This window comes from Bombus vancouverensis, chromosome 10 (genome assembly GCF_051014615.1).
Source record: "Bombus vancouverensis nearcticus chromosome 10, iyBomVanc1_principal, whole genome shotgun sequence".
In the NCBI taxonomy this organism is placed as follows: domain Eukaryota; kingdom Metazoa; phylum Arthropoda; class Insecta; order Hymenoptera; family Apidae; genus Bombus; species Bombus vancouverensis.
Window position 1 is genome coordinate 8,753,700 of NC_134920.1, and position 21,050 is coordinate 8,774,749.

General features: G+C 45.2%; 2 protein-coding genes across 3 annotated transcripts in view; one reads left to right on the forward strand and one right to left on the reverse strand.

Moving 5' to 3' along the window:
- Positions 1–21,050, forward strand: part of spg (dedicator of cytokinesis spg) — a 54,670-nt gene that overhangs the window by 17,907 nt on the left and 15,713 nt on the right. For both annotated transcript variants that reach the window (XM_076622201.1, XM_076622202.1), the window contains exon 4: positions 41–189. In XM_076622201.1, the coding sequence (XP_076478316.1) occupies positions 41–189 (149 nt within the window). The remainder of the gene's footprint in view (positions 1–40; positions 190–21,050) is intronic.
- Positions 504–20,736, reverse strand: Inx3 (innexin 3). Its single transcript, XM_033334573.2, has 5 exons — positions 20,135–20,736; positions 5,877–6,062; positions 3,719–4,143; positions 3,058–3,453; positions 504–2,732 (listed from the first exon to the last, which is right to left on the reverse strand). The coding sequence occupies exons 2-5, from the start codon at positions 6,037–6,039 to the stop codon at positions 2,526–2,528; spliced, it is 1,191 nt and encodes a 396-aa protein (XP_033190464.1). The 5' UTR covers positions 6,040–6,062; positions 20,135–20,736; the 3' UTR covers positions 504–2,525.

A 21,050-nucleotide genomic window follows, 5' to 3' on the forward strand; every position in this document is an offset into this window, starting at 1 on the left:
TTCCCTACTAATTGAAATATTTTCGCTGGAACAAAATCAGGAACGGGTAAACTACAAGTTCGACACGCTGCGCAAAGTGATGCGGGAATTGCTGGAATGGCGGCGACAACTTTTGGCCGGCACGCTCACTACCGATCAAACGCGGGAACTCAAGTTGCGAATTATCAACAAAGTGGACTGGGGAAATCGGTAAGTTGGAACTGAAAGTTGAGAATTGCGAACGTGCACGATAGACGCGACAGCACGATTACCGATAATGGTACATGCCCGATCGAGTCGCTGGTCGAAAGCGAAATGCCGCGTTTGCCTCACCGATTTCACCCGTATACTTAATGGAATTTATTGAACGATTACGAACTTCCTCCTATCGTTGTTGCTTGCTTCGTTGTTCGACTCGCTGAGAAACAGCCAGCAGGCAGATTACGATCGGACGAGTCTGGTTAGCTTCAGACCGATGGATACTTTCTGGCTATGAAAACGAGCAATCAGGAACCAACCGATCCTTCATATAGAAAGAGTATAATCTTTATTCTACAATTGGCTCTTTAGATTCTTCTATTTTTGCTCCCGTTACATCTACCGTTGCACGTATTGGCAGTCTTCGCGTTAACTTCGGCGGCGATCCTTACAAATGAGCATTTATCAATTTATAAACACATCTTATAGAAATCCTAAGCGCTAAAGTACAATATCTCGGTATACTATGAAGAAGGCACATCCGTCTCGTTCGACTTATACATCTGTCGTAATCTATCGCTTGAATCAGAACTAATATTAGCGATACAACCTACTAACTACGATAAACTACTTAATAGTAAAGTTATTATTGTCATTGCATATAACTATCGGCAGCGTTATATTATGCTGGCGAGCAATCCGAGAAATTGTGAGTCGTGCGATACGAACGTGAGCAATGAACGGTTCAAACGATTCTAACGTTGCTGTGAAACTCACGTCAGCGTTATCGTATTTCGTTTCGGTAAACCGCCTGATCTTTCCACGTAGCTTTCGAGACATTGGAAAAGGAAAACGTATCAAATATTCTTAAGAATATGTTCATCGATGTGCACTTCTAAATATTAAACTCTTCGCAGAATTTCGCTCGTAGATACGTATGTAGAAGCGCATTAGTCAATTTCGACTCGATAAACTCGACGGTAGATAGGATGAAAATCGGATAAACTCGAATATTCGAATCGTTTAACTCTTAAGTCGATTCTATTCGCAAATCTTTGTAACGATTTAATTATATAAACTACGCATGTATGTATATACTTGAATTTTGTATGAAAAATGAAAACGTTACTGTGAATAATCAGGAATGCCCCTGAAGTTTAATTTTGTCAACGAAGTTTTACATCGTTCGCGCTAACTTCGCCACAAAATATATCGTTATTCACGCTAACTTCGTTATGGCAATTGCACCAGTTAGAAATAGAGAAATACAAAAAGAAGAAAAGAAAAGAATATACGTAGACCACGTGTAACAGTGGTATAGTTACTTTAAAAAACTAATACGTAAAAGATATAAGAGCGCTGTTGGCAATCTGTATCCTTATAAATACTCTCGTGTTTATTTCTATAATTTCTAGAAAAACTTATACAGTCTCGTTCTATTATTATCTCAAAAAGTAACGATTTGTCCAATACCACGGTATTTCCGCTTCGTTTTTCTTAAACGATACGAATCGAAAGTAGCCCGGAATGTTACTCGAAGAAAACTTTATCGATACCATAAACGAATAATATAGTAGTTGCTCCATCGGCGACGGAGCGTCGAACGTAAATTGACACACTTCCCCAAAAGGCACTTGTTTCATCACGATACGCGCAAATTAATACAAAAGGAATGTGTATGTGTAACACAAATAGGAATCGAGGAACACGATCGATGCGAGCATCGACGAGTAACGGCAACTGATTTTGTCGAAAAGAAAGAGTTGATCGCGTTCGCTGTTTCAAATTCCATAGCAATCGTTCACGGTATTGTTATCGTGCTCGACGACCGCGTCCCTAACCACAGGGTGGCGAACGCGATATCATTACGCAATATTAAAGATAATCGGCGAAACGCTTGCGCGTGTGAAATTCGGCTTACTATAATTTAACAGCGATAGACGACAACACGCGTACACGCATTGTCGAACCGAAAGCATCGCGCGTTATCGTCTACGTTACATATTCGTTCGATAACCTAACGCTAGTTTGTGCTATAAATGGTAAGAAACAATAGACGGCTACGATAACAGATTTGCGATATGTACCTGTTACTTTATGGCGAATTAGTTTCACTATTTCTGCGGGACGGCAAGTAATCTCTACGCGTTGATACATAGATCGAAAAGGAAGTGGCAAGATCTCGTTCCTGTCGCGTGTTCGATCAACATGTTCCTTCGTTACGAGCAAACTAACCGTCGATAGTACAAACGTTTTTCGAGAGACCGAAGGTGTCGGAAAGGGATCACCCTGGGTCTTATCACAATGCAAAAGAGAAGATAGAAATATGGTCGGAGAGGGCGTAAGCATTAGATCTCGGTGTCCTTCGCGTATTTCTCGATCTCCGGGTAAATGGGTGACATCTCGAGTGTGCTGGGCGCTGATGGCACCGAGGTCGGTGACGCTCCGCTCGTCGAGCCGAGGTTCAACTGACGGCACAGATCGTCCAGTACTTCGTTGAACATCATCATGTTCATGTTCTGTCCCAGCAGGTGAAGCAACAGGAAGTCGCCGACCTGCAAATTTACATATGTAGAAACAATGGATACGTTCTCGTCACGAAACGTATCGTAGATTGCGATTATCTTTCAAACCGGTTATTATCGAGAAACGTCTCCGAGAAAGAGTATCGCGTGGCTTTTCGTCTCGCCCCGATCCCATTCCCTCTGACGCTTAACAAGATATCTCAGATACCGTGAAACCGGACCGATCGAACGTTGTTTTGAAAATAAACACTGTCATCCCGACCGCCTAATTAGAGTCATGCCAAACCGCAAGCGTATTTCCGATTGGCGATTACGACACTTTGCTCGTTGATTTAAATCGATGAACCTGGTTTACCTGTGTCTCTCTGATAAGTGCGCTCACGTTAGCCGACGTGCCGAACTTGAATCGTTTCTTGAGGATGGTCTCCCGGGTACTGGGTAGTAAGACCACCGCCATGCTATACAGCAGAGCGACACCGGACAATACCGCCAGGATTATGAACCAGAACCAGAGGAAGATGTAGATCTTCTCGTTGAGGATGTTGAGGGCGAGAACGCAGAGGGCGTCGAACTTTTGAATGGTCCCGGAAGCACCGAATTTGTGGAAGGTACATTTGGTTACCCGCGGGAACACTTCCACCATCGGGTCGGTGCGTTGTTCCTGATTCATATTGCTGAACTTGAGCACATCCGTACCATAGGAGAGGAAAGCTCCACCGAGGAACGTGTCGATGAAGAATATATTTCCAACCTGCAATCACACGATCCTCTGACGATTTTCGCTAACTTCTCGAGAAAGCACGCGAATGGAGCGTCTTTCCATTTATCGCTGCACGCGCGTCTCACCGAATACAAAAACTCGCAGCAGACGACAAACGTGTTTTCGCATTTTTGCGGCCGTATGATCTCGAAACACAGAGACACGACTAAGCCGACCGCGTTATTAAAGAAAGCTCGAGTTCTTACGATCGCTCCATAAAGAGGAGCCTTTATCCGCGACACGGTACGCCACTTACCACGTTGACGAAGTTGAGAGCCTCGCAGAAGAAGTAGCCAGCCGCGTATGTGTTGTGCAGGTGCAACGTGTCGTAAACGTATTTGGCGAGACGTTGAGACTTGGCCTGTCGCTCGGACTTGTTATCGATCGAGGCTCCCCTCATGCCTTCGGATATCATTCTGACCTTGCCCTCTTCCCACTGCTTCCATATCCAATGAGGCATGTAGAACAGGATACCTTGGAAGAAGAGCATGAAGGGCACCCACTGATAGTACGAGTGATATCTCTTCTCCCCAAAGTCGCCGCCAAGACCAGGGTGAGCCACGTGAGTACCCACCGGTTTCGCGTTGTTGCGGGGCAACGTGAACGTGTACGTGATCCAGCAATACGTGTTTATCACGTTGTCCGGTACACCTCCGTCGCTTAGGCAGCTTATCGGATCACCTGCAAGCATCATCGTCGATCATTAGCTCGGAGCTCGATGTTCGTTGCTCTTCCCTCCATCTTTCATCCGATCTTTGGTCGGTTGTACTCGAGACAATGAAAGATGGAAAAGGAAGTTCCTTAGGAAGCTGTGGGAAATTGCCCACTCGGAAAGCAATGGCGTTTTGAATATCTCAAAGTCTCTGTCGTCTCTCGAGATTAGAACTGTAACGCCAACCGATTCTCGAAGAATCGATGCTTTAATCTACTCCAGCGACAATTGAGACGAGATTTTATTATTTTAATCATATTCCTTCGAACGCGAAAGTCTCCAAAATAAGAAATTGCATGAATATTCGCTTCTACTTCTAGGAAGTACACAGTTTCGGCCAGCTAGATCGAGCGAAGATGTTCGAATACGGTCGGACCGCGTGGAGATGGAGACGCGCGTTTTCCGAAACATCGCGCGAACCGGTGAGCGTCCTCGATCGCGAACGACCTCGTTAGACAACGACCGTGCATTATCCGTTTGATTATAAGCACAATTGCGCGTAAAATTATGCAACCAGCGATTCCCTGTCGGCGAGAACGTGGAACGATGGTTGTGAACGAGCAGGATGAGAGAGGAGACTCGCTACGACACATGTGCGAAACATGTGCTGGTGCATCGCGCGCGGCAGCTGATAGGTTGTTCGCTAAACGAGTTGATAACGCACGATACCGTTGCGAATCTGGTCCGAGGGCCTTGTCGTCGGTGTGACGAGCAGCTGTGTGTGTAACCCGTGATCGACCCTCGTACGCGCTCTGTCCACCGATAAATAAGCACGCGCGTCCTGAAAACGGCCCGCTGCCACGCAACGTATCGGCTATTTATGCAACCGACGACGTTTCATCTGCGACCCATCGTCGTTGCTCGCATGGGTCAAGTAAGAGGATCGTTTTACCTCCTTAATTCACTTACGGATCGACCGATTGTCGGAAACAATCACGCGAGTGAGCACATTCGCTCTGCAGCTGGGTTCGACTGTCGCGTTACTGTTGCTTTTTAACTGATACACTTTTCAGCTGTTGCGATGCTACTGTTCGCGATCCACTTTGCGTTTGGACTTTGCGCTTATATTTCTATTTTTTAGAATATGCCTAGAAACGGAACGCAAAGCTTTGGTTCGCTTGCTCAATTTTATAGCGGACACGCCTCACTTTCGATGCTTTATACGACTTATTATTCGATGTTTTCTACGTTTGCGAACAGCAGGCGCATTACGCGCGTATCTTCGCATCTTCGAAGTATCCGCATACGCGTGAACATAGAAATTGCGATCAACGCGATTTCGCTGCTCGATGGTTGCATTAATTACGAAAGCAAAAGGATATGATACGCTCGAAAGTCCGAGTACGCGACTACGTTCGAATTCTCGAAATCTTCGCTTTGTTTCATCGGTTAAATCATCGTTACGAGGAACTCGAGCTTCGTTGGCCAAACCGTTAACGTATTCGTAGGAACGTTTCTTTCTTCTTCTTTTTTCCTGGTGCGCGTCTGCCAGGCGGTTAAAATCGTACTCGTAATTCCTGCACAATTCTCAATCGCCTTGGCTACCATTTAACACGTAGGACTACGACCATGTACGTGCGACGAGTTGGAAAATTTCTCGCGAACCTGGCAACAACGCCGATGCTCCGACTCGACGAAAAGCTCGTTGCAAGCTCGTTTTTTCGTGGTTAGCCGCAAAAGTGCGGGAAGAAGAGTTGCTTACCTATCAGATTATTGGCAGAGACGATGATGCAACAGGCGAATAAAATAGCGCAGGTGATCCTGTAGTGCGCCCTGAACACCATGTTATCGATGATCGCCTTGTCCACCAAGTATCGTACCTTGACGAACCCGGCCACCGCCGAGACCAGCCCAAACACCGCCATTGCTCTCCTCGATCAACGTGTTCCTGGAAATCATCAAACCACATATTGGTCATGCACGACTGCCGATAATGTTGCACGCAGAGGTTATACGCTTCGCGATCCCGTACGCGTATATATTCGCTGCAGGACAAAAGAAGGATAATTAACTGAGTTGAAGTTAATTAATAGGGAAAAGCGATCACAGAAGAAGCGACAGGGAAAGCGTAAGAATCTTAGAAAAAGTGGTTACGATCTAAACTAAATTTTATTACGAGTCGCTACGATGATACAGATGACTGTCATCAACATGGTAAAAGAATGCGTTTTTAACACGTTTTGCCATTAACGCGTTCAATGCCAAGTCGATACACGTATCGACGCTATTCTTCTTTTTTTTTTTTCTCTCTTTTCTTTCTTCCTCTCTTCGGCAGCTTTCCATGCAAAATTAAGGTAACAAAGATCGTCGTTTTCGATTCAGTTCGTCGCGAAAGCCAAGAATCCTATCGTTATCGTTATTCGCGATTATTTGACACATTCCTTTGTCTGTACGTAGCCCGCTGTAAGGAATTACGTTAATGCGATTGAACATTCGTATCGATGAAAGTATTTCAGAAACACGTACGTCGAAACGACGGAAGATGGAATGCTCGTGGCGAACTGGTCGGTGGTTGGCAGAGCGCGATGTAATCGCGAACGACGCGGCTCTCTGTCATCGATACGACCACCAACGCTCGAGCATTTACATTCTTGTCGAGTAAGTCAGTTACACACGGTGAGTCAATGCTCTTGGGAACAGAGAACAGAGAACGCCAACGTGTTCGAGCTCGCGTGATTTCTAACAACGCAACGTGTATCTTGGCTTTATAATCGGCTGCAGTCTCGATGCCCTCGTCGCGATATTCCTGCAATTAACGTTAATAACAGGCTTGACGAATTTCGTTGGACGGGGGATCGCGAGATACCCGGCGATCAAATTGCCGTTTTCGCTACCGCTGAATAAAGAACAACCTTGGCAACTTTCAAGTCCAAGAGATTCTTTCGTCGACGTGTTCTTTGCGTCAGGTGACAAGAAAATTTTCCAAGCGTTCGTTTTGAAGGGGACTGCGAACGAAAGACGAAAAGAGGAGGAAACGTTACACGTTCAACGCTCCGATATCGTACGGGAAGACGGACAAAGCACGATTATGCAAGCTTCGATTACGCTTAAGGAGAATCGAAGGAAAGAAAGGGAGAAGATATAGATATTACGTTCTTAGGCTAGATACGCAATAAGAATGGAATGGAAGAAGAAACAGAAATATGCTAATTTGTCGCTAACTTTAACCAGGCTCGAACGACCGGTTTCGGAATTTTTATTTAAAATCCTACTTTCCTTGTTGTTCCGTTCGTTTTCATCCGACTAATCGGTATCTCGATTTTTCTTAATATAAGAATTTCCACGAAGATAGACGAATCACAATTGTACGGTCGTAAATGAAATTTTCAAACTGGTCGTTTGGTCGGACCTTCGCATGTTCAGATCAGCGTTAAAATCTTAAAAAGCGTCTTCACAACGCTGCTCCGATCACAATCGAGAATCGAACGAAGAAATCGCGTTAGTTAGAACGGATATACAAGAACGTAGAACTGACGAGAAGAAACGCGAAGAAGACGAGCCGCGGAGCACGTTGATCGGATAAAACGATTACAGCGGCGATCGTATCGGCGAATTCTTGCGTTTCCGACCGCTGAACCGCTCGGCTGTTCGCGGAGTACCGGTAGCAAGGCCGGAAACGGCAGATGTACCGAGGATCGATATACACAGAGGTTCGTCGCAGCATGCTCTTCAGACCGTGGATTGTTCTCGCGGCGAAACAAAAGCTACTTTCGGCCCGAGAACAGTCACCGGTTACCGGGCTACTGCATTTTTGTCGTTGCCCTGAGAAACTTGCACCGGTGGTGCGAAAACGTGCGAAAAATACGCCATTTAACGTTTGCCAAACGGTATGCACGTGGAGCACCGATGGTACACGCACCGAACGTATACGACGACTCGATCGGACGTGATACGCTCGTCATTTCTGTCGCGTCCGTTCGAAGCCATTGCCCTCTCGAGTACGACGCGACATTTCCAACGAATAAAATTAAATTGAGCCGAGAATCGCGGCAGCGAAGGCGAACGGTTCAAGAAGCAGAGTTTGAATCGCGTATTTCGACTTTCGAGTTCGCGTCACGCTACAGCTGGTCGGATCTAAACGATTGAAACTCCAGCAACTTGAAATATTTTTACCGCAACGACTCGTGCCGTTCGAAAGACTCATTTTTAAGCTTCTGTCGCTTTGGTTGGCTCAGAGTATTCCCTCAAACTTTAGACCCAGTTGTTTAACTGCGAACTTGAAGGAAATGGTTGTTGCGTTAAGTTTCTCGCAGTGATCTAAGCGAACTCGACCGGGTATTTTCTCTTTTATTCTTCCATCAGGCGATGGTATTCTCGAACAGCGTGGAATTCGAGTAACTCGACAATCCGGGCCTTGAAAGGTATCGTTCGTTTGGTCTGCGAATTATATAATTCCATTATAATTATATAATTATTTTTATTGTATGAAAACATAAAACACAGAAGATAGCAACAGAGTGACTCGCGCTCCTATGATCTTCGAATTGCCAATTGCCTTTGCGTTAACAAAAATTCCAGACAAACGTGCCGCACGACTGCGAACCAGTCTGTTTCGTGTTTCGAAGAAATTTCGCGCGTAATTGGCCGCAAGTTTTGCCTCGTTTGCGACTCGTGTAACATCCGTGTGCAATTTACGAGTCACATTGCTGCAGCTTTAAACAAGATCGTTCCACGTATGCTGCGAGCAGACGAGATCCGAGTAGCTAAACTAAAACAGCGGTCTCGTAGGGCGTAGGATATTTATTAGTCAATTAATTGACAACAGACGAGGCACGTGCGGTTGCAAAGGGTCAATCCGCAAGCGCTCAGGCACTCGATTATCAAACTCTCTCTTCTTGCTGTGCATCGCGAATACTTTGATTTCGCCTTACGACGAAAAATTATCATCGTCCGACGCTGTTTCTATTTGTCAAGGACAAATTACGAAGAACACGGTGCATCGTAAAGTTTGATCTCGCGAAGCATACTCAGCGGTGTAACATTAATCCTTCTATATACAACAGCTACGAAAAGTACTTACATTTCATCCTCGTCGTATGAAACCGTTGCGCTCGCACGACAGCGTCGCTCGACGATTCGATACGCTGGAATCTGATAATCGACAGGTAAATTCTACGATAAGCGCAATTCGTATGCGAATAATTTTCGTAGCCAGTGTATGTTTCGCCACGATTTTTCCTGTTCGCCAGCGATCACAGATTTGTAAACGCCGTTGAACGATCTTCTTTGCGTACATTCGCAAGTGGCCACGCGTGTTCACGCGCGATCGCTAATACCCGTAAACGTTCGTTAGCGGCTAAAAGCATTTGCAAGCGCGTCGAAACGACGACCAACGTTCGCAACTATTCTCCAGCGATCGTAAGCAAGAGCACGTGCACGTTACCAACAGTATCGTGTGTAATTTCAGATCGTCGTATCTGCGGCTCCAAGGGATCCGTCATTTCTGCAAGCCGCGTATTATTATTCCTCCGCCGTGATGTCTTTCGATTAATCCTCGTGCGTTTTATCGCTACACCACAGCACCACGCGTACGCGCTTCATTGACTTCCGTTTTCATCGGACGATCCATCAGTTCCAGGTCTTTTACGCGATTTATATGCAAATAGTTCTTCGCGTTCCTCGAACTTGCCCACGCAGCATTCGAGGGTTTTCGCGACAACGGTTTTACAATTCCCTCTCCGCGCTTCTTCGAAACGTTCCCGGTTAACGAACATACAAGTCAAACCAGTTGCTCGCGGTTGTTTCTGGTGAAACGAGAGAAGGGGAAACGCGGCTCGCCGGAGCCGCAGTGGACACCGCTGACAACACGAGAAAACGCAACGCTTTCTACGTCTGCGACGATCGTCGCTCAAACAATTCGTTAGACCTTCCTTCTTTCCACTTAACGCATCGTCTATTTCGGTATTTCTACTTCTTCTTCTTCCTTTGCCCGACTCTGTCTATCTATCTATCGCGATCTTCCAGTTATTTGTACCGAGTTGCTTGAGTTTCCATTAAGGGGATATTCTGGTCTAGAAATTTGAAAAAATCGAAAATTTTGTTTTCATATTTTCAAAGTTTAGACATTGAAGAATATTCGCTTGAAAGGATTTTTCAAAATTTCAATTATTTTATGTGTTACAGCCATTTTTGTGACGCGGCATGAATAGTAGACGGTAGACGTTTTTTCGGGTTGGCGTGCACGATATCTCAAATTCTAACGAACCGATTTATTTTAAATTTGGTCTGAATATTCCTTATATCGTCCGCGCCACGCTCGGCTCAAAATCTTTAATATTACTATTTTTTAAACGTTCGGAATTGTCAAAGAAACGTGCGAAATAAGAAATTTTTGTTCAAACGACCGTCAGTTTGTGAAAAAATGTTGTATTGACTTTTCCAAGGTTCGGACGATACCGGCATCCATACTAATTAAGAATCCGTTCGCAGTTTTCGTCTCGGATGACCAGAAAGATTGATATCATGCACGCCACGACACCCCATTTTTTTGGCAGCACCCAATTTGCCAGCTCATAACTTTTTAAATATCGAGTTCTTTTTTTCAGTGAATTTTTTACGTAATCTCGAAATATCAGTAAACAAATGCTAAAGAGAAGGATAGCAAAAATATTTTTTGTTTCGCTTGTACAGAGCTTCAAAAATCGCCCGAAATTCATGCCTCTAGACCAGAATACCCCATTAAAAGAATGATTTTTAAACGGTTTGCTGTTGCGTACTATGTACCTGAAATGTGTGCCGGAAAGTAAGCGACGACTCGTCCAGCACAGAGTACGTATGGCCGTTACAATACTGAATTTAAGTTGCAACGATTGTTTTATCTTTTAATTTCGTTGCTGACAGAGGCATGAAATATTGCCATTTTTCCTCGCGACGAATACGCTCGTCGAAAACGGCTAAGCGGTTAATAAATATTAGCTTGTCCGAAGAGTTTCTTTCCTTTTATGAGGAAACAATAGACGCAGAATATCTTTGCTTTCGTATTATTTTGTCGAATTTCGTACGATCCATTTTGCTCTGTTGAGATAAACATCGCGACATTTCACACACTTGGTTTCACGTTTGTACGAAGGTGCACCGTTGTGCAAAGAAAGACACTTTTCGGGCAACCGAATACGATTTACCACGACTCCGTAGTCTCTGCCGATAAGAAAAGGCGAGAGAACCGATTCGCTGGAAAACGACTCGACGTGGACCGCGTCGCAGTCGAATTTCTCCTTTGCAAACAGCTCTGTACAAATAAAAAATTCCTCTATGTATTCCAAGCATATAAGACGCGTTTAAAACGATACAGCGCGAACGATGCTCCATGCAAGTACCGTGACACACGGCGTATTCTCGAAGGAAATCAGCGGCTATGTAGCACGTTCCTCATCGACCACCGGCTTCAGTCTACTCCGTGTTGTACCTTTAATCGACGGGTGTCAGCTCTGTGATCGAAGGCACGTTTCGGAATCCCAAGCAACCGCGAGACGATGGTTTTTCAACGCGACGCAACTCTCGCCACCGCAACGACCGGCTAACTTCGTGTACGCGAATCACTGCTATCAGGTTACGGGCTAAGGGAACAGGTTTGCCATTGGTTTCTTATTTGGCGAAATATCGCGAAAGCCGGTCGGTCTTCTAGATTCTGCGTTTCTAGATTCTGCTATCTCTGTTCTATGTACATCATTCGCGATCATTAACCATTTGCATGACGGCTCTACTTAAGGAAACATTTGAAGACATCAGCGGCGTTCAACTGACGACTGGTCCCCATCGCGTGGACCAAAAATCGCGTAATAATCCGCGCTTGGTGATAGAAGATAGTCGCAGCGCGCGGATTGAACCGCGCTTGGATGCAAATGAGTTAAGATCGCATCTTCCAGTACATTTTCGCTTCTCGTTGAAATCGCACGCCAAACGCTCGTGTACTATTATTATTATTACGCAGTATAGTCGTATAGTCGCAGTATAGTATAGCATTACGCATCAGTAGTCGTGCTTCGAATGCCAATAGGCGTCCTCTTAACTCCGCCTACGATCCTCGAATCTTTACATTTCCATTTTCGTCTCGTCTTCGCGAACAAACAACATTTGTAACGTAACATCGTTTGGACGTCTCACGTAGAATCTGGACGAGAAATCACAGATAAGAATTCTCAGATATTTTGTAAGCTTTGGAAAATATAATTGGCCGGAGAACTTGGTTAAAGGTTCAGCATCCTCCGTTTTCTGGCGAACCAGCCGAGTGTACTTAGTTCCAGAGCCTTAGAAGTAATTGGCCTTAGAATCTCCCTCGTTGCAACATCTGTCCGTTCTGATGTACACAGCGTTACGATGATTCGGACAACATCGTCAGGGAAACGATATCTCTTAGAGAAATGAAACGTCGCGCTTCGTGATATATCTCGATCTCCTGTGGCTCTCGCTGAGAGGTACACGCTAACGTGCTAATTCATCGACGAGACGGAAAGCGTAGCCGCCTCTGCTATATCGCAGCAACTCGTTGGATCGTTCGTTGCTCAACAAGCTCGACGCTTCGACAAGCGTCTCTGTCACGCAGTCTGCCGTGTAACGTATACCGCGCGACTAAAAATCGAATTCGTTCGGCTCTCGTATCGGTCATATCATCCGCCGTTAACGAGTGTTCTTAATTTGCGCAGAATTTATGCGCCATGCCACACACACGAGAATCGATAATTGCGGCCGGAAGAACGTGACTTATGCGGCCGTACGGCGCGGCTAATGAAGGGTAATGTCGACTACGAGCCATAAAGTTAACCAGCATGGAGATTTACGCGCGTGCCGATCACCTTAACGAGGACAGGGAGGCTCTTTGGAAAAACGAACTCGAGAATTTCTGCTTTGCATTATGTACCGTGGTGTATCACACAGTGTACCGTAGCATAGTATATTGTATATCGCTGAACGACACTGCGGTTTCCGTTTCATCGTTGTCCAGTTGGCATATTCTTGCACGCTGACGTATACGCGTTGGTGATGCAAATACGATTCCACGGATCGAGAAGAGAACGCCTGTCGTTCTTTTCGCCAGTTGTTCCCCGCGTTGCTTTTCTTTGCTTGTGCGCGTTCGTACGCGAAAAAACGTTGGTCGAACGGCGGCGATACTTTGCGCGTACTTGACCCAAATGTAACTTCGATCCACGTTCGATTTTGCACAGAAAGGCGTGTCCATCGTATCGATAGTTCTCAAACAGCTTTCGTGGTTCCTACATTTCCACACGCTTTTGCGCTATGAGTTCCACACGCACGAGTTCCACAAATTTTCGCTTTTCCGTACACACGTTCGCCTCTTCATTCAGAAGATTTTTAGCCAGTAGCAGAGAAGCCATAGTATGCTGAGTTTTAGTCGCGCTACTTTCAACGTTAGCCGGCAATAATTAAATATTAAAGAAATCGCCAGTTCGTGACCAAATTGTAGGAGAAATAGTTTCCTAAGATTTCGAAATAATTTGACCATTCGACCAGAAAATACACTCGGCGTTACGTTATTTACCACAGATTACAGACCTTCCTCTAATTTCTTTCATCGCGTGCTAAAAATTCGTTTCCATCGAAACACCCATTGTACGGCACTGCATTCTGGTCGCGAGCTTTCTCAAACAGAGGCGATTAATTCGGTTAATGGGCCTGATCGAATACACCGTTCGAAGCTGGAATCGAGAACGAAATCTGAATCTGATTCGATGCTCGAGTCGTGGTACGTACGAAAGCTCCGACCAACAAAACGATCTTTGTTGGCGCGGCGGAATCGAGAGGAATACGCGCTGGAATGGGCCAGCGGAACGAGTTATGAAACAGACCGACTGGCATTTAGCCGGCCAGTGTTTCTACGACCACGAGACACAATTCCGTAATTTATTCGACGGCAGAAAGTGGTGCGTGCCTGGCCTATGAGAAAACTTTATTAAATGTTTATCGAGGTGCCACGGAAGGGAGGCAACCCGCAGCAACCCCTCATGCATTTTCATCAGCTCGAATACCAGGCACAAAGATCCTCGATCTCCATTAATTACGTTCCCTACCGAGTATCTTCAGAACGAAATCAGCCCGCCTTATACCGATCTTGGTATCCAACGAATGGTATTTTCACACGATTTTCTTTCATTCGCCGTGCAAACGTCTTCCTTCGTTCGATTTTCTTTCGTTGCTAGGGTCAGCTCGCCTTCGCCCAGGACACGGCATTTAAGTCAATTAATGACAACGACGTTCCAACGTGAACAATTCTTCAAGAGGAAGAACGTTAGCAGATACAGGAAACTACTTTTGACGTGTCTATGGAATATCGATGGTATTTCTGTTTTATTCTTGCCGCGAGGTATTTCGCGATCCTTCGCGATCGATCGTTCTCATCGTGCTTTCCTATCGTGAAAAATCTCCACCAATTTCAGGCAAATACGTTAAAAATACAGAACCGTACGCGTAATATCTCGCTTCAATCGCGTAAACCGTTCTAACTGGCTGGGGACGTTCAAAGTCCTCTCGGTTGAACCGACATCGAAATACCGATAAAAAGTCCGAGTATTACAACGGAATTAAGCAGAGAGTTCTCGTCATCGAGGAAGCTTATTCGTTCTCGTCGAACCAAATACCTGCAAACGAACCGTCGAATCTTCCGACTAATCTTTCCAATTCCTAATTCGAAACAAAGATCGTGTCGTCGTCGTACTTGACGAACCACCGTACCGATGGCAAAATCTATCTAAAAAACGAGAGATAGCTAACGGTTTCTGTCGGCATCGAACGAGTGTCGGTTGCATGGCGTAGGCAGCGCGTGCACGTTTTTCCCGCGACGTAAGGACGAGTCGTGTGGCTGGCCGCGGAAAGCGGCTGCATTTACAGTTAGCTGTTGCGCTTACGTTCGCGGTAACCACGCCTCGGAACTTTTAAAACCGACTCGATTGTCCGATGGTGGTTCGACTTGGCTGCAAGCGATCGATCGAGTCGATCTGACCGAGTTAGAAACTTGCAGCCGATGTTGGCTGGTCGACCATCGATCGTACGAAATCAGAGCGCACGTGAATCCTTCGATGGGGAAAGCTGGATGATTTTGCTGGAACTTCGTCGTAGCGCCAAGTCTCACGGCAGAATGCGACGTCTGTTACTTTCTCGATAACAGCGCGTTTAAATGGTAAGAAGAGGAACGAAGTAAAAGGAAGGAGAATCTAGGCGTGCAGTGTACGTCGTTGGTCTACGTGCAGACCTCATGGCAAACACGGGAACCCTCTCAGTCGTGAAATTACTCGGCAAACACGCCGTATCGTCCAAGGAACAAAGTTTTCTTCGCTGAATTCTCTCGCGCGATAATTCGGTACGTCGCTGGTGGCGTTGACGGATCGACGACCGAAGGAATTGGAAGTTTCAGGTTGCTTCCCTTCGCGATTTTATAATTTCTCGTTAAATAGGACAATCGTATAACTGGTGATTCGTAAGGTTTAGTCGTCGAATTTTAATCGTTTCGTTTACCAAACTGGTTGCTGTAATACCACTAACTCTATAATTTCATTAATAATATCAGCTTGATCGCGCAACAGAGTGCCGTTCTATGTGTTTCTTCTCGTTTCTAATTATCATCGCCCCTTATACACGAGAATTGAAAATTCTCAGCAGAGAAACTGGAGACTGCAGGTCGATAGCGTGATAATTTGCTGCGGAAGGTAAATCGTTGGCAAGCCACGCTTTCACGAGTGTTTTACCGTAAGGTTGCTCTACGCGGAGATACGTAGCATACGTATTAGCCTGATAGGATAGCAGCCGAGGACAGTTCGTTCGTTTCTTAATCCCAAAACCGAAAGAACTAAACGTATCGAACTGTACCTGCAATGTGTACCTTTCGTACGAAAAACACCTGCAAACAGCCCACGCAATTCTATACGAAAGCTGAGTACTCGATTGAAATGCCCTTGCCTGTTATCTCGCAAGCAAAGAAAAGCCAAGTTCTGTAATTTTCCTAAGCCTAAGTTCTGTCAGTTCGTACCGCCGTTGTTTCTCCTCGTTCTATCCAAAATATGGTGTCGTTGTTTCGTAACGCACTACGATAGAATTATACTTTAAAGGATAAAGAAAACGTCGGGCAACTTCAAACACAACAATATACACGCGCGTACTTTGAAAGAGGACAGGATATTATTCAAACTGTAAACCATCGACATTTATCTTACGCGTATATGTACGTTCGTGTAGAACTAATATACAATCGTCGAAGGATGTTGGGCCTACGTCGGTGACTCGAACGCCGGTTCGCCTAGTATCCGCGCCTCCACAGGAAGATCACGATGACTCGCAAAGTAGCGTAAAGAAGGATCGCTCAGCAGCCTATCGTATCTGTGTTATCGCTGACGAACAATGTCGTTAGAGTGAAGGGCGCCTGCCTCGTCATCGAGTGAAAGGTGAATACCGACTCGATTATTATAGCAGCGACGAAAAAATCCAGCCTAACGAGATCTGAATCGCCAAGCCTGTTGCAGTTTACGCGGTCGATGAAATTTTTCAACCACGATCATTCGATCGATAACACGACGACAAGCGTAATTTTCGTCATCGAGATAACCGTGAGAACGACGCGAAATGGTTGACCGCTGTTGTAAAACGAGGTGGGAAAGAAAAACGGGAAACAATGCCAGCGAATCGTTTCTACGATGAAACGATCTGTTTCGTTCAAGCGATATTTTCCGGCGCATCATCGCCGTTCCGGAAGTATAATATCTCTCGTGCGATTAACGTTGAATCGTCTCGCTGTTCTCCAGAAACGAAGCGATGCGCCAAAGAAACGAGTCCACCGTATATTACGTTTCATAGCACGTCGTTTGGTAGAAAGAGGGTTGCCACGAACCAATATACTCGCTCGCTGCATAACGCTATGCGAGTTGCTATTCTTTCACCACGATTACGCTCGTGCGTAAATATTTCCGATAGGTTGCAATTTTACGAAGCTTTCACTTACAATTTCCAGTTACAACGCGCCTGTATGTTTACGTTCTCGATTATCAGACATCACGGTTGCTTACGAAATTTCATAGTTTCATGAACGCGATTAAAGAACCCGGATAGAGATTCGTTCCGTCCAAGAAATACTACGCGTACTCCGCACCCTTACGCTTTCAAATTTCCCACGAACGCGCGAACATTTCGCAGTCCATTGATCGCTGTTATTAAATATCCTCGATATTTCATATTTTTATCCTTCTTTTATACATCGTCTCTAATTTGCTCGTTAAACGTTAAACGATAGCGTAAAATTCGAAGTTTTAAGCTCTCCACTGACGCTACAGATCGCAGATTCGTTCGATCCTCCGGGTCTCGGATTCCGGATAAACCAGTTTTGCGACAAACGCGCCAGACACTCCGCGCGAAACGCTCAGCCGTGTGTCTTTGATGCATTGTAGCTCTTTCGAACCAGGTTAACAGCCGCTTTCTCGCCGATATTTTTCATCGACTGACCGCGACACACCGTACAACCGCCACCATCCTTCCGTCATCGCTCGTTTATCAACAAACGTGTTTGGTTTAACAAACGTACGAAAGGACCAGCCTAAATCCTTCCCACGTACGATACAAGTCAGCTTGTTGAGACGAGATTTCGGTCGACGTCGTTGAAATCTATTTGCGACGATTCGCGAAAATGTTTGAACGCTTGTCATAGAAAACGTATTATAAGCGTAACACGTGTCTTGTACGAAACTTTCTGAACATTGGTCAGCACCGTGATACGATAAATGTGTATATTGGTAAAATTTAAAAGCAATTCCAAAGACGTATATAGAAGTTATAAATCTTGCTAAGTAATATACAGCGCGAATAATGATCTTAAATGTACAATTATCGTTACAGACGAGTCGCCTAAGAACTATGGCTTGTCTGTATTCTCAGATTATTTTCAAACATTACCGATAATAATCAACCGCCATATCTCGTTACAGTACTATTGAAATTTCAGAATATTCCGTGCAACACGCGCCATACATCTGCAACGAGATCCTACAAGCGTTCAAATACTTTCGTGAGTGTTCAAACATTTCGTACAATACTCGTACAATATTCGCGTTAAAGATTCTCTTACGATAATATTCGAGTCTCTTAGACTCGCCAAAATTCGTGGAAAATTGCAAGATTGAAACGGAAAAATCGGAAACTCGCAGAGGATTCGATCTCGTTCGCTCCTCTCGTAATTATCGTTACATTTAAGAAACGAACAAGACGAGCTACTGTAGTTGACTAATCGCGTGAACGAAAAGCAACGAGAAACAAGAGAAATTGGTGAACTTTCACTACGCAAACTGCCGTTAGACCGTTTGTCCCTCGATGGATTAAGATAAACGAAATGCCACTCGTATAACACCAAACGACGGAACTCTATGCACGAGATTTCGGCTGTGGCGCGTTTCTTCGAAACAATATCTGGGAAACTGAGTTATCTTCGTCCAAGTTCCAACAAAACGTGGTTAAACTCGGATCTCCTATGTACACAGGCGCCGGTTTACCGCCGGTCTCTGCAGACCGGCTAAGAGATAATGTCGTGTATTTACGGACCTTCGTATGCAAGCGTTCCATCGTTCTTTAACGAGTTTTTATCTTGCGGTGAAACCTGGAAGCGTATCGCCGACGACCAAATTCAGTGTCGGTCGTGCGGCCAACAATAAATTAGATTTTCAGTTCGTCGACGATACCGCAGCTCTTTTCGACGATTTTGCCCTCGGTTTAACGCATTCGCCGCTACTGACTCATAGGATGCGCCATCTAAAACCTCGTTATTACGCTCTCATTGTCAGTGATAAACCATTTCTATCTATATACAATTCTATCTATACAATCTATCTATATACAATTATAACTACGATATAGCATACTAGAAATATAATATAATATATAGTATATAATAATACTCGCGGAATTGTCGGATTTTTTCCATTTCAAATTTGTTTATTTATTGCAATTATTGCATCTTGTCTACCCTTTTGGGCTTTGGAAGATTCGATGGGGGGAGGATAAAACAGCAAGCAACGAGCTTTCGAAACTAACATCATTAGCCGAACTAACGATGTTTATGATGAAAACGCAGCACCGCAGGAAATATTTTATTTTATCGTTATATTTCAGTAACGACGAGTGCGTCAAGCAATGCCGCTTTAGAGTAATTTTCGAGTCTGTCCTTGCTTCAATCGAGTGAAACTCGACGAGGTCGAAACGATCGATGGATAATAGCAATTTGAAGGGATACCGTTGGAAAGATTGGGGGAAAACTCGAGCCGATTCCCAAGCACCATTGTTCACAACTGACCTGCGCCGTTTACGATTTTCCTTTCTAGTGGCCAATTTCCAGAGAGCTTCTTCCTCTCTTGCTTGAAAATATCCAATCGATGGAATTAAACGTACGCGTCGGTTTCATCTCGGCGAATGGTAATTAACGTTGGAAAGGACAGCGCTCAACAAATTGGTGACGATCGAGCGACCTTAATAAGTCGCGTATACGGGTAGATCGTGCGGCAAATAATTTGTTCGAACGGCACGTGGCCGTCGATGAAAATGACATAGTAGTCGCGTTTTGAAAGGTTACCGCGTATGTACGCTTGGTACAGCCCAACTTATGCCATCCGGTATGTAAGTAAACGTAAACAAAGTTCATTCGGTTCGCTTGATTTGCGTGCCTGTTACGAGTACATGATAAGCCAACGTCTTTCGCTTCGATGCTCCAATCGAGATAAAAATTATCTGCTTGTTTCTTACAAAATATGTATGTACGATACGCCGCAGTACGAAACTCGAGCTCGTAGTAAACCTTTCTCTCTCTCTCACTCTCTCTCTCTCTGAATCGTTGCAAAATGTATCGAAAATGTAATTCATCCACCACCAGTTTCAACCACTGTGTATAACGTTGTAAACAAAAGAAAAGAAAAGAAAAAGAGAAAAGAAAGAGAAGAGAAGAAAAGAAAATAAAGAAACGATCGCAACTTAGAGCAATACCTTTTCCGATCGAGCACTGCCGGCTGCAAGCCGTTTCCGATAATCCACGCCGAAAACCGACTAAATCCGTTCGATTCCGTGGTTGTTTTGTTTTCCCACGGGCCAATAGCGCGGCAATCTTGCGCTTATTCGCGAGGCGTCGCTTTCCTCGAAACCTTCCTTCGGGACGTATCGAATCCTCCTCCCTGTCACTTCTTCCTCCCTTCCTTTTCTTTGCCACCGTCTTCCAAGGACGGTTTCCAGCGAGCAACCACCGATTCCTTTTTTCAATTCACCTCACACCGAAGATCACCGAGTTTGACCGTGGACCGCGCGACTCGAATTCGCTTTGACCCTCGTTGACGTGCTACTCGAAGAGTAAAGCGAGAGAGAAGAGAAACAGAGGGGAAGGATAGGAATTGATGAACAGCGTCGCGTCGTTTCGAGAGAGTTAATGTCTAACGCGGCACGTAAGACTCGCTCTCTTTCTCTCTCCCTCCCTCTTGGCTGCGTCGGATGTCGCACGAGCTCGGCTCGTATATTTTGGAGATAGTTTCTTTCGACAGGCTTGGGACGAGGCCGCGTAACGCACCAACGGGGCCCGGCGTGCGAACAGCAACTGAAGCGAGAGTCAGGGACTCGTTCTGGGCCCCACCGCTCCCCGCCATCTTGCCTCGCCAAGTTCCAAGCGTGGGGGCGACTCTATCAGGTGCGTACAGTCGCCTTTGGAAATCACCAACGCGACCACGATTCACCGTGAATCGGTTGCATCGCTCATCGTTGCTCTTCTCTTTTCTTCTTCTTCTTCTGCGTGTCAACTTCTGATTCTTCCGGATTGTCCGTCTTCCTAGACATTTCGTAGAGCGTAACGACGATTATCGCGCGAATTTTATCGCGTAACGAAAGGGTGACGAATCGTGAAACCGCGAACGTCATC

What these genes read in the sequence shown, in the direction of transcription:
- Inx3 (XM_033334573.2), bottom strand. Translation starts at nt 6,039, where the DNA reads ATGGCGGTGTTTGGGCTGGTCTCGGCGGTGGCCGGGTTCGTCAAGGTA. An exon ending in CTCTCAACTTCGTCAACGTG is followed by an intron (nt 3,454 to 3,718) that starts GTAAGTGGCGTA and finishes GTGTGATTGCAG; the next exon opens with GTTGGAAATATATTCTTCAT. An exon ending in CACTTATCAGAGAGACACAG is followed by an intron (nt 2,733 to 3,057) that starts GTAAACCAGGTT and finishes GTAAATTTGCAG; the next exon opens with GTCGGCGACTTCCTGTTGCT.